The following is a 13,663-nucleotide window of genomic DNA, read 5'->3' as shown; positions in this document are numbered from 1 at the left end:
CATGTTTCGAGATTAATTGAATGTATTGGAGTTAAATTATGCAAAACGGTTCTTCAACACGTCTCTTTTCTCATCAAATCATATCAACAGAGGATATACCTACCGCTGCGCAATGCCTTGGGTGCATGCTTATATGGATATAGCATTGCAAAAAATATTACCGCGTAAGTTACGTGGGGGTATCTCCCAGCCTTGCCCCTCTTCCTCTTCTCATATGATACGATTATAAAACAGAGCAAAGAGTGAAAGATGAAGAGAGGAAGGAAGCTCAGGAGGCTGGTTAAAGAAAGTTAAGCATTTCACAAAAAATCATTTCTACGATTAACAATTTGAAGGGGAAAGGAGAATAATGTGATATTAACAAGTAACGTTGGAATAGCATCGTGTCTGCCATTTTCTTACTTAGTCACAACACTATAAGAAGCTAGGCAACATATTTGATTAAATTTTGGTTTACTTGGGTAGCGTCCCGTGGCTTAGAACCTACCTGCTCTCAAATAACAGAAACTTTCCATGCATTGCTGGGTGGGTGGGTAGATGAGGTAAAGAATCATCGACTCCAATCAACCACCACCACTGTGTACACAAAGGCTGTTTGAGAACCGACAGCTTGATCAAACCAAGAAGTGCCTGCCCACCCCCCATCAGATCAATATCATGCCACAGAATGAGTAATAATAGCTGAATCAAACCATTTCTTCAGGAAGTACATTAGTTCTTTGTTTCCTTGGTTGGATCTCCAACATCTTCGGTAATCTCAGGGGCAGACTCTGTTCCTGAAGTTGTATCATCATCCTTAGTAACAAGTGGTCTTGCAGATGACTCAGGGGGGGTTGAGCTGAGGCTTTCGTTTGTCCCCAAAACAATTTCACTTGTATTAACAGAAGATGATGAAGAGGGTGGGTTATCATCCCTGCCTTTTTCCTCCAGCTTCACTTGCACTTTACCATTTGGGACAGCAGCAGATTCACCAGAACCAGATGCTTCATTGGATCCCGGGGTCTCTCTCCATTCAACCCATGCAGGCGGTTTGTCATTTGCACGGGGTCCAGCTTCTTTAGAGTCTTTAGACTCGTCACTGGAGTGATCTATTTTATTTCCTTCAGAAACCTCAGAAGATGTTGCAGTATCATCTAAGTCGTCATCATCTTCACCACCAACAACCTCGTCATCTTCGCCATCACCATTGACAACAGCAGCTCTCTCAGTGTTGGGCGATGCAGAAGCCAAAGCCCCAGACGAGCACTCATTGGAAACTCTATCATCTTCAAATGCAAACCAGTTGGAATTCGTAAAAAGAGAACCACTGCAGGCAAAATGGAAATTTCTCACCAATTACTTCCAGAAATTTGATTAACAGGATAAAAGTTTCATAATGGCTAATAAAGTGACTAAATTCCAATTTCCACCAGTTAGTCAAAAGCTTCTTTTAACCTTACCTTTCTTGGTCGTCTCCTAGGCGCAGGGAAGATATTACAACCTCAGCAGATTCATCATCAAAGTAAACATCCTGAAAAATATTACAGCAATAGATGTTCAGTTATGCACAGAAAATTCTCTTTACCCAAAGACAGGGTAGGCAAAATACAATTCCAAAAGCTAAAAGGAAGAGCAAAAAAAGGGGCAGGGAGAGGGGAAGTTCTGGACCATAAAAGATGGAAATCCCCTTTTAAAATACCAGAAAAAAGTGCAAACTTATTAGCAAAAATTAATAACTTCACGGTATAAATGCACAAATAGGAAGAGTCTTCAAGAGTAAGTTCAGCAAGTTTTTTCCATAATTATTCGACAGACCAGAATCCAACTATTGTCTTTAGATTTCAGATCATAACACATAACATATACCTCATCATCTCTTTCGAGTGAGCCATGTACCTGACACATGAAAAAGATATCAGCAAAAGAAAAAAGAGTCTACACTATAAACAGGAGTGTGCTAATTTAACACAAGAAAGAATACGTAACAAATACTGAAATAAAAACATATCAAAACCAGTAATATTTAAGATAAGAACAAAGAGGGAATTAAAGATATTAAAGATAAGACCTAATAAATTTTATATGGTAAAAGAGACTACAGGTATGCAGCTAATACAGTAACTAACAAAGAATAGTAGGGAAAGCCACAACAATTGCACAAACAGCTTTGCAAAAACATAAAGACACTCCTTTAAGGCCAAAAGTAAAGGAAGAATGAAGAGCAAGTCGATGAAGCATATCAAATAATATCGAATGTAGTTTTAATATGACAACCATTTCTTGCATAGCTACAAAATTATAGCAAATAAGGTTCATCAATTGCAGTACAATATATAGCCACTTAAAAATGTGAAAATAATTGCTTAATTCAGAAATATATATTTATGTTCTTTATCTAGGTAGTGGTATTAAAAAAAAAAAATCAAACATAGCTGGATTAGTACAAAAGTTCTGGAAAGAACCTGATCCATATCATCATTACTGTAAATGCCATATCGAAATGCCTGGCTTAAGTTATTTGCCAAGGCTGCAACATCATAATCCCTATCATGGTAATCATCATCATCACTGTCTCTGGTTCGGTCGTGTAGAGCTGTTGGCCTCCTGTTAAAATAGATGAAATCACATTAAATTAACTTCGAAAAAGTAATAAATATTACATCAAACAAAAAAGGTCTTCTGGCAGCAGAAACTTGATGAAACTTCTAAGCATTTTTCTTGTCTGTGTTTCTGCTACTAAAAGATTGAAGTTGCTAAAGCTCATTCAAAATCTTTCCTTTTCTGGCCTAACATTCAAAATCTTTCATGCTCTCCAGCCTGGTGACTGAAGTCATTCATGTAACAATGACAAATCAATTCGCATGGACTATCCTAAAATACCAAACCCAAAAATGATAAATCAAGGATCAAACTAACACAAAGATTCAATTGACATAACAATGCTTCCACTAATAGTATAGAAAATTAATACACAACAGGTGACTACATTCAAATGGTATGTTACATTACCTTGTTTGGTTTATTTGGCTAGCATGTAAGATTCAGGTGTTTGGTTATTGGAATGTAAGATTAACCAGATGCATATTTTACTAAATTGTTGTTATAGAATTCTTTCTCTTTTAAACAAGTTTAGTTCCCTTAATATTTTTTAGTCCCAATTTCTGTAAAATTATGATGGATAAAGTAATTAATGAAAAGTGATTCCATCACCAACCATAATTATAATTATAGTTAATATAGTAAAAAAATAAATCATTAGAGTAAATATAATAATTTTAATTTTAAAATATGACATCTAAAGTTTTAATGTTAAGAAAAAGATAGACTTAAATTTTATTTGGGAAAAAAAGGACTAAAGTGATTAAAAAAAAAAGGTAAATTAGTCTAAAATTTAATGAATAGGTGGAAATGAGATTACATCCGATATTACAACATCTTGACACTATTTGGGAATGTGAGAGAGATTATGGGATGACCAGAATGTTGAAAATCCAAATAATATAAAACATTTTAACATTTCAAAAAGCTTCTAAGAGTATCAGCTTAAAGGGTAAAAAGAATATATCCATCTCCATAGATTCACCCCTCCCCCACCCATGCTTATTTCTCCCCATCGCAACTTCCCATTTTCCGTTCATGTTTATATTTTTGTCTATAAATGTCTTTACACTGACTTGAGATAGGCCAGGACTCCCATCTTATACTGCCAGGAAAGTCTTACTATCAGATCAAGAATTGTAAGATACAGTACACTTTACACATCTGCTAATGGTACAACCAACCAATTTAAAAAATCCCAACATTTCAAACAAATAAGCTGGATAAATTTACTTGTATAGAGACACTGGCTAGAAAATTAAGCCTTATGTAGAAATTAATTCTAGTTTGTTTTATTTTACTAATCCCCAGCAGTTTCGTTCAGGTTTGTTCAACAGTAATTTATAACAAATTTACAAACAGGTTCAACAGAAAATCACATACAGTCAAGTCCTTTAGCATTTATTGATTATATCCTATAAACATTATACTACCATCTTATAATATCCTTGTTCAACAATACCAAGTGAAACTAGTTATGGGTTAAAGTTTTCATGAAGAATGCAACAACAAGGGCAGTTTCAACAAGGTTCAACCCTAAAGAATACTAATTTTAGTCACATACCAAAAATCTCCAATCAGAAATGCAAAAATTATAGATAGCATCAGGGTAAATGAAAAGAAAAAAGCAACATTTGAGGAAGCTGACATACCCACAAGCCCACTGATAGATATTTTCTGTAGCATTACGCTTTAATAAGACATTAGTGTGCCAATCAACCCATTCACTGTTTTCCTGTCAAAAGAAAAAAAACAAAAATTAAGAACACAACTCTTGAGTTGTTGAAAATTTTTGAACCTACAAGGTATTGCATCAAGGAGCAATTGGCAGAAACTTTCCACCCGGGAACATCTGATGGTTAGAACTTGAAAATTCAAGGTTTAAAGACCAGTATGCAGGCATGCAAAGAAAGAAAAATTGACCATGACATAATTTGGAATGTGTTAAAACAATGATGTCAGAGTTAAATTAATTGGATGCAGAAAAAAAACGGAATCAGATGTGTATTTTAACACATTCCTCATAATTGACTGCACTCAAAAGAACTAATCATTATCTGATTTAAGATTCCAATTTCTTTTTCCTTTGTTGATCAGAAGTACTTAAAACTAAATGTTGTTCACAATGTCACACTACTGCAACTGTCTGTTTGTTTTTTTCCGAAATCACACTACTATAACTTTTGATTGCGGATAATATTTATCAGACATCCCAAATAGAAATGTAGACTCACTATTGGATAGATTGAATGTTAGATATCATTAAACTGTAGGAATTAAGTTCTACTTCTGACTCTCTAACCAGAAATCCGAGAAGAAAAAAAATGAAAAAAAATTCAAGTTCGATAAAATGTTGCAACTTGCAATTACGTTGTTAAGTATTTGAGAAAACAAAATGAAATATCTTTGAGAGATTTAAAACCTGCAGATTCACTATTGGGTAGATTGAATGTTAGATATCATTAAACTGTAGGAATTAAGTTCTACTTCTGACTCTCTAACCAGAAATCCGAGAAGAAAAAAAAATGAAAAAAAATTCAAGTTCGATAAAATGTTGCAACTTGCAATTACGTTGTTAAGTATTTGAGAAAACAAAATGAAATATCTTTGAGAGATTTAAAACCTGCAGATGTGCCTGAATTTCAGCATTGCTATTTCCAAGCTGAACAAGTTTGTTAGATATGCGTGTCAAGTGTCCAAGATTTCCTATCTTTGGAGGCGGTCTACCTTCAGCACTAATTGTTGGCTGCAGAATATTAGAGTAAAGGAAAAAACAAGAACCAATTCAGCTAAAATAGAGGGAGTGGGGGATAAAAAGGTTAACGAGTTCAAACATTAAAAATATTTGTAACCAAAAAGCATGCTAAAGAAATGGTATGAGAGCAAAGTAAAGCATGACAGTAGCTACCATATTCGGATCAGAAGTTAATGTGCAATTCTTTTCAGCTTCAAGTATTTTCCCCAAAAGGTTACATTCACGAAGAAGATGCTCAACAAGCGGAACATTTTTGCTCTCTAAACATGACAGTATTATGTTCTCCACATGGTGATGCAAAAAATTGTTGTACGGGTACCTGCATGCATAATTAACTAAGGGAATGAGAAAGAAGATTCACCCAGCAATGAAATCATTGCAAAGCGGATTATAAACTTACTCAAAGAACAAGTTCAAAATCCTCTGCACAGCACCCAGTCGAATTAATTCCTTTTCAGCAGCTTCACTACCAACCATCAGTAAGACAGAAATAAACTCTACAATCTGTAAAATCCCATGCCAATTTATAAATAACCAATCAGCCTTTTCTGGTTGAGCAAATTTCTGATCCATAGAAAAGGACCATTGAAATAGTGTTCTGGTATACATATTAATTAGTTCAACTATCAGCTATAGCTGATTCATGCAAGACAACAGACAACAGACAACAAAAAAGACAATCCTCAAAATTGACAAAATGCAAATTAAAAGAAAAATACCTTCAACCGATGTTTTCCAAGAGGTGGCTGTAATTTTCCATACGTGGTTAACAAGGTTAATTCTGAAGAGGAAACATCTAAAAGCTTCAGCAAATCACCTGCAGAATGGAAACCTGATTTATAATTTCTCCTGTAGGATAACATTGACCTTAAAGTTTAGTTGAAAAGAATTGCTTAAGCATCTGCCATGAGCTATAAAGCAGTATCAAACACACATGCATTCAACACAATAGAATACATATCTGACATAGAGGGGCATGCCAAAAGAGCACCCCTACCATAACATCTTTAGTTAATTCATTTTCTGATTCTAACAAAGATAACGGTAAAAAAGGATAACTTTCACCTAAACTCTCCAGCATTCCTTCAACTGTCTCAGGGTTAGCAGCTATCATTGGTCCTTGAGAAACTTGGCGGTATGTTTGATATATGCCGAATGTTAGCCTCTTGGGATCTAACAAAGATATGCAGACGGTCAAGGAATTGACCAGAACAGATTTTGGTCTAGAGTCTTCCAAAGCATGACGAAATAATCTTCCAGTGAAACTTCATGACAGCACCAAGAAGAAAAAACACCCAAATTAAATGATTGAAGATTCAGAGCACACTGTTAGCACACATCTATAAGCAACATAAGAGGAAAATAATGACACCTACTTTGGGCTTGTAATTTTGGCAGCAAGACCAGGAGGAGCAAATCTTGTTATTGCACATAAGGTTTCAGCTGCATTGGCATGCACCTCAGCAGAATCCTGTAAAAAAACAATTGGATATTTTACAAATACTTATCCAAATTTGAACACCAAAAATGAAATGACACCTTCATCACAAGACCATAATGATCTTAAATCAGTGATATTCCATAGATCAGGAATGTCCTCCAAGATATCTAACAAAGAATCAGCACATCATCTCTATCATTACTATATTGGCAGACAATAATTCCAGTAGTTGAAGAGAATTTGAAGGAATGATGCAAGGCCAGCACTTTTGTTCTAATCAAGGCACAAGTGAATAACATATGAATTGGGTATAGATAACGAGCACAATCAGGAGTAAAAGGCAATGCAAAGGAGGTATGTAAGCAGCACACTCTGTCTAGGGTAATTTCTTCTGTCTTCCCTTTAACTTATTCTTGGGCTGACCTACAACGGATTCCCCTCTGTGAACTATAAAATCAAAAAGAGTGGCTCAACCTCTGCCAAAGGGAGGCTTTCCACCATCAACAATACCAATTCTCACCCATAAATACTCCCAACAAAAAGAAAAAATAGAAAAACAAATATTTCCATCTACTGTTAATCTTTCACTCGTCCAGGCACTATATGCCAAAAACCCAAGGAATATATATACACACAAATAAATGAATACATAAATATATATTTAAACAGCTGCTTGAAAGAATGAAAAAACAAATATTAGATGAGGTACTAAATGGTTGATCTTGTTCAGGGTTTGAAAGAAAGATGTAGAATTTGAGTCACTTTCGGGCATACTTCAAGGGAATTGAGGGTGCAAGGACGGTTTGGAGGACAAGGGGAAAAGCTTATCTAAATAAACAGTAAGGAAGGGGGGGGGGAAGTAAAAGGCTCATATTAGATTGCAAGAATATAGTTTTTTTTTCATTATATTTTTTATTTTTTAGTGAATATTTTTTTTCTGTAATCCAAAAAATAGTTATAAGTTTTATATTAAATTGAAATACACTGTACAAAGCCTATGTAAATAATGAATAAAATTCATTAGTTGGATTACTAAAATACAAATACAGGTGTGGAGATAAATCACTTCCTCCTTGCATGTGTGCGTGCATCTGGATGAGCATTCAACACAAAAAAAATTGTGTAGACACAGTGGTGCCATGAACAATCTAAAGTACAGGACACACTAATGATTGCATTAGGTCACATCAAATGATTACAAAAAGAGCCATTGAGATGAACATATTCTCTACCTAAAGAAGTCCGCGGAAGGGATAGAAAGTGTCAATCCTTTGACAAGATCAAAAGGATATAACCCCAAAACAATATAGGAAAATGAAGGCAAGATGATAAGCAGTAAAACAAGTAAAAGAAAAAGCTCCAACCATCCACCCCTAAAAGAGAAGAAGCCTCAAGTAGCAACTACATTTTAACAAAGTAGAAAAAAAACACTTACTGAAGAGCTGAATTTATCCACAATCATCTCCAATATATCTGTATCCTCTATCCATTGCATTGACTCCTTGTAGTTTGTGTACATATGCTCATCAGCACCAATCAAACGTATTAAAACCTGTTTAACAAGGAGTGACTTGCATAAGCTAACAAAAACCTCTCAGCAGGGTAGTGAGTGGCAATCTAGGATCAAAAGTATATTTTCTTCATCACAAACTACTTAAAATATTTTGATAACATGGAACTCTAGTAAACAACCAAATGCACAAGTAATAACATTAAATGAGCAGAAACTATAGAAAGATTTAAAACTTGACAAGCTTTTGAGAGGCTCATTATTCAATGTAAAAGCAAAACAGATAAACGCCAACCTCCATTACAGAAGTTACGCCAATCAGATCAACCAGATGCTTCACAATTTCCTGATGGCCCTGGACAGCATCATAAAGGCAACAAATCAGATAAAAAATACAGAAGCACCTTCAAGGCCAATTCAAAGACATCTTTATTCCCCATACATAGTATCAGATCAACGATAAGCATCCACAAATTCAGCACAGTTCAAGGACAATTCCAGAAAGAAAAGTATAATAGGCAGTTCAATTCAAGAGACACAACGGATTTGTCCAGAATCCAATGAACTCAGCCATGTAAAGAACACCAAGTCTGTGTTATATTGACAAGCATTGGCATCGTAGTCCTTGTCATATTTCTAGGTGCAATGCAACACAATATGGAGTTTGTACCTAGAAATAAAACTCTTGTCGGAATAAGCTTGTGCTTGCCAGCTATCAAATAAAATGATCCACTATTTTCTACTGCCTAACTAATTTAGAACTCCAAAAGAATCGGATAAAAATAAAGGGAGAGAATACCCCAATAATAATCCCTCTTGAGATAGGTGGTGTTCTAATCCCACTTCCCGTCACATGAACCCAATCAATCTACATTCTAAGTAACTTAAATTCAGAGACCTGCTAATGGAAAGATTCAATCTGCATACAGTTACTACTGTACTACTGTAGTCCCAGAACTCTCATAAAGTTAAACCCGCAACTCAACAAATTGGTGGTCTAAGGAGAGAGTAATGGCTACTATTGGTTAAAAAGGTGTCTTCTAAGACATCCTTAAAGCAAAACAGGCAAAGATGACACGGGAAAAAACAGCAGATTTTACATATCTTTAACTGACCAAAGAAGAAAGAAAAAAAACCCAGAAGAGAGATGAAACTACCCATGGACCAAATGGCAAATCATACAACAAAGTCCAAATATCGCATGGTCAATTGTTTAAAATTAAAACATAATTTGCAGGGCAATAAAAAATTTCAATTTCTTTCTTAGAATGCTACATTGACAATGTATAATAGTAAAGTAAAACAATATCCTCATACATGCATGCCATACTACCAGAAAAACCACCATTCCTGATTTAACAGCATAATAAATTGAAAAAAAAAATCCTCAATCAAGTTGAATAAAATCTTAGACATACCTTAACATACTGCAGGAATGGCAATGTCTTCCGCAACAGCAAACATATGACAACCTAGCAAGAAAACCAAATATAAAACATACTAACATAGATAACAAGATATTTGAAGTCCCTTGCTATTTAAATATAATAAATGAAAGGAAATGCACACAAGATACAAATTTAAACATGTGAATTCTCTAAAGTTTAAAATAAGATACCTTGCTGAAGTACCCAGCCAATGGTGTGCTATGGGAGTGATTGGTATCCAAAAAGGAAAATAACAAATTCATTAACTGCAAACAAACAATCACCAACAGAAACTTACATTAATAAAGGAAAAGTACAAATGCAAATACAGGGAGAATAATGGGGTCAACTTCTTACTTCCTCATCTTCTACCAATGTTTTTAGTATAATATCAACCTCACATGTAAAAAGCTCACACGCAATAAAAGGAAACCTACAATCACACAAATCAAGCATTACAATTAGCATACAGTAAAATCAAGGGAGTCAGGGCAAACCCATTTGCTAAACTATTAAAACCTACTTAAATGTTCTCCTATTCTCCGCATCCTCTGGAGGTTCTACCACAATATATCGAAGAAGTTGTTCAACTTGAGCCTTCTCCCGCAAGCTGCAAAAGAGAATAAAATATGTCAGCAAAAAAAGAACCAATGAAGTAAAAACAAAGATTAGTCATTGACATACAAACAATTTGCAAAGTGCATCTCCAAAAGGAGTTAATATTCAAGCCTCCCACATCTCAAGCCATCAACATTCCCTAAAGAGATCCCAAATAAGGTTACTTTCTTTTCATAAGAAGAGGCGTGAGCAGTGTTGTTGAGGGTGTATGACGCACTTTAGGTGCTAGAACCATTATATTGCCTCAGATACACAGCGCAAAATGAGCACTTGCCTGAGTGAAGTAATGTATGTGTGCGTTTTTATACGTGGTCTGTGCATGTGCATATAAGCATAAGATATATAATTATGATAACAAACTCTAGAGAGTTGTCTACCATATTTATAAAAGAACGTGCAGTTTTTTGTTGGCCAATATGAATGGCTTCCTTGAGATTCCATGTCGATTGTTGGATACTCAAATATTGATAAGTAAAGAGTTTGATAACATCTCCTTTCCAAACTAGTAAAGGTACATCTCATGAAAAAAAGGTAGAAATTAAAAAGAACCTCAATTACGCATTTTTTTATGCCTATTGCCTTACAAAAATGCCCACCTAGGCTCCAGTTAATTGAAAAGAAGTTACAGGCTTGGAAGTGTTCAATTCTTGTATAGGTGGTGAAGCCATAGCTTTGATCCATGTTCCAAGTTAAAAAAAAAAGGGACCAAGTGTTGGAAACTTGGTTTTGCACTTTTACTTATGGTTGGTTTCATAATCAATAATTGTTAGAAGCAAGGCATGCTCTGGATGTTATCAGTCTCTTCCCCTTAGCATTTAATTTGTTTACTTAATCTTTGAAATTAACCTTAAGCAAAAGATAGATCTATCTATGAACACCTTCAGTACAGTAGCGAGCAAAAAAAGACTCTTCCAAACTAGACAATTTATTCAAAGCATTTATTTCATATATATGGCACCCTAGATAGCAGTATTGCTAGAAACTATGGTACATACATTAGTTACATTCCGGCTTACAATTTATCTATAACGTGTTTCTTATTCATTTTTTTCAAAAGTGATATTGCATAACTTTCTATACACAGTATGAAACACAACTGGCCACCTCCACTGAAAATTTCATACAGTTTAGCAAAAGACCTCTACAAATCTTGAACTGATTCTTTTCCAACATACTTTGTTTGGCTTTCTACTAAATTAACAGCATTGTACATTATGCTTCACCAAACTTCAACATTTGTTCTTTACCAAACATTTTCAACTGCTTTAATCTTAAGTAAAAGGAATAATCTTGTGAATCTCATTAACGAGGTTTGCATTGATATCCACATATTTAATGAACTTAATAGATTGACTTTTATTAATAATATTTACTTGTCAAGATAAGAAGACAAGAATCAATAATGATCCCAACGGTGAATGCCAATCTATGTACCTTCATGTTTATAAGAGTCTAATCATTTCCTTGCACCATTTTAGATTCGTCACATACACTGTAAAATGAAAATTCTATGAGGTTTCAGAAGGCTTTGCCTAAGGCTTTAACATTTAAATCTATGACCTTATGAATGATCAAACATTAACACAAGTTCTCACATAGAACAGAACGCTGCATGATGATTAAAGTAATAAAAAAAGCATTATTTACGCACATTTAGAACCCATATATAGTCTCGTTGAAACATTACGGTATAGAACAATTTAACATGCTATAAGGTGAAAGAAGGAAGCACAACTGAAGGCTAGAAACAGTACAAGTTTATAAGTCGCCCGTTAAGGGCTTTGCATTCCTGAATAATTTCATCCTCATCAAGAAGCTCCTCCAGGGTAAAATTTTCCTTATCTAAAATTATCTCAACCTGCAATGATTATTAAAAATAAAATTGTCAATAAACGAAGTAATAAAAGCTACACTGTCTGAAGAATACATGCACAGAAAATGGTACACATACAAGTCAACTGTAAACTAACAACAAGAATGGCCTCGACCCTTAAATATCATTTCCTTCCACAAGGCTTATTAGGGAATAAAATTAGGATGACACACAACTATCAGCCCCACCTAAAACTAAAAGATAAATTATTATTACAGGAATGTCATCATAGCCTTCTAGAGACAATCATAGCCAAAATTATTTTCTACCACAGCTACCATAGTAATGCAAGCCTAACAAGATTCCCCCCCCCCCAAATCTAACCTACTATAGGAAACAACAGCACAATATTTCCCTCTAATAAAGGCAGTTAGAAGACCACATTGATGCACAAGAACAAACGCTGAATTTCACATTTGAAAAACCGCCAATTGATTCAAAAAAAAAGGGGGCACTCATTTTATCCCGTAGCAAATGCTGCCTGACTTTTTATAAACTTGATATGAATGGAACAATAAACGAGGTTGAAAATTCTCCAGACAAAACGGCCCATACTCTATATTGTACCACTACTCTTACAATGAGGAATACCGAGTACAAACGTTTTTACCCAATACCGTACATCGAAACACATTATTTCAAGCCCTTAATATGCTTATTTTTTCCTTTTTGCAATTTACCAGCATCCAAACAGAAATTTCACGGGCAAGAAACCCCCGAATTCAATTAAATTCACAAGAAATGGCATACACGTTGGCACAGATTAAAAAAAGGGCGAAACTCACAGGAGACGCAGTGGACAATGCGGCCATACGCCAAAACATCTTTGCAAAAATTTAACAGCGAAATCGCCTTAAAAAAACTCAGATCTGAGCCAGATAAAAGAAAACCCTAGGATTCAGCAAATTTAATTAAGGAAAAGGAAAAGATCCGCCGCAGAGGAAACCCTAGCAATCTGAACCGTATGGATTCGAAATGAAAAAAAAAACCCAAAAGTGGATGTTTCTGGGATTCGATCAAATCGATGGATGTGCGTGCGGGCGAGAGAGGGCAACCAGAAAACACACCCAGTAATCGCGGGATTGTTGGGAGAAACTAAAAATAAATATAAAATATAAATATATTTTACCCTTTTTTATTAATATAAAAATATTTTACATTTTTTATGTCTTGAATTGTTATTTGTCACTTATTTTAATTTTGATTTAAATGAGAAAATGGAGACGAATAAATGATTTTTTATTGAAATAATATGATTAAGATTTTTGAAAATTTTATGTTAAATGCACTAAGTTTGAATCTATAATTTGTTTTTCTTTAATAAAAATTATGATTTGCATGCTTTTTTTAGTTAGTAATGTTTGATAAATTGAAATTTTAATAGTTAAAAAATTAAATATTAAACATTTAAATATTGAATTTAAGTTATAAAATTATTTGATATATTACTTAAAATTAATTA

The 13,663-nt window shown here is 34.4% G+C and overlaps 1 protein-coding gene across 2 annotated transcripts; it reads right to left on the bottom strand.

Moving 5' to 3' along the window:
• Positions 1 to 297: 297 nt before the first annotated feature.
• LOC107906313 (serine/threonine-protein phosphatase 6 regulatory subunit 2) lies at positions 298 to 13,310 on the bottom strand. Of its 2 annotated transcripts, XM_016833276.2 has the most exons (19): positions 12,987 to 13,310; positions 12,083 to 12,186; positions 10,234 to 10,320; positions 10,068 to 10,143; positions 9,902 to 9,976; positions 9,702 to 9,755; positions 8,579 to 8,638; positions 8,209 to 8,325; positions 6,709 to 6,803; positions 6,398 to 6,597; positions 6,052 to 6,149; positions 5,733 to 5,836; positions 5,486 to 5,651; positions 5,201 to 5,323; positions 4,230 to 4,312; positions 2,442 to 2,583; positions 1,846 to 1,875; positions 1,440 to 1,510; positions 298 to 1,306 (listed from the first exon to the last, which is right to left on the bottom strand). In XM_016833276.2, the coding sequence occupies exons 1-19, from the start codon at positions 13,023 to 13,025 to the stop codon at positions 712 to 714; spliced, it is 2,319 nt and encodes a 772-aa protein (XP_016688765.2). In that variant the 5' UTR covers positions 13,026 to 13,310; the 3' UTR covers positions 298 to 711. The 2 variants fall into 2 exon arrangements, with proteins under 2 accessions (XP_016688765.2, XP_040949511.1); XM_041093577.1 differs by lacking the exons at positions 12,083 to 12,186; positions 12,987 to 13,310 and adding an exon at positions 10,395 to 10,429.
• Positions 13,311 to 13,663: the final 353 nt, after the last annotated feature.

Source organism: Gossypium hirsutum, chromosome D05 (assembly GCF_007990345.1).
Source record: "Gossypium hirsutum isolate 1008001.06 chromosome D05, Gossypium_hirsutum_v2.1, whole genome shotgun sequence".
Classification (NCBI taxonomy): domain Eukaryota; kingdom Viridiplantae; phylum Streptophyta; class Magnoliopsida; order Malvales; family Malvaceae; genus Gossypium; species Gossypium hirsutum.
The sequence above is the reverse complement of the archived record's forward strand: the minus strand, read 5'-3'. Positions and strand labels throughout refer to the sequence as shown.

Excerpts from the sequence above, each read along its gene's own strand:
- LOC107906313 (XM_016833276.2), bottom strand. The coding sequence starts at position 13,025 with ATGTTTTGGCGTATGGCCGCATTGTCCACTGCGTCTCCT. Across the intron at positions 6,598-6,708 it reads GCCAAAATTACAAGCCCAAA|TTTCACTGGAAGATTATTTC; the intron begins GTAGGTGTCATT and ends GCTGTCATGAAG. Across the intron at positions 5,652-5,732 it reads ATTTTGAACTTGTTCTTTGA|GTACCCGTACAACAATTTTT; the intron begins GTAAGTTTATAA and ends TTATGCATGCAG.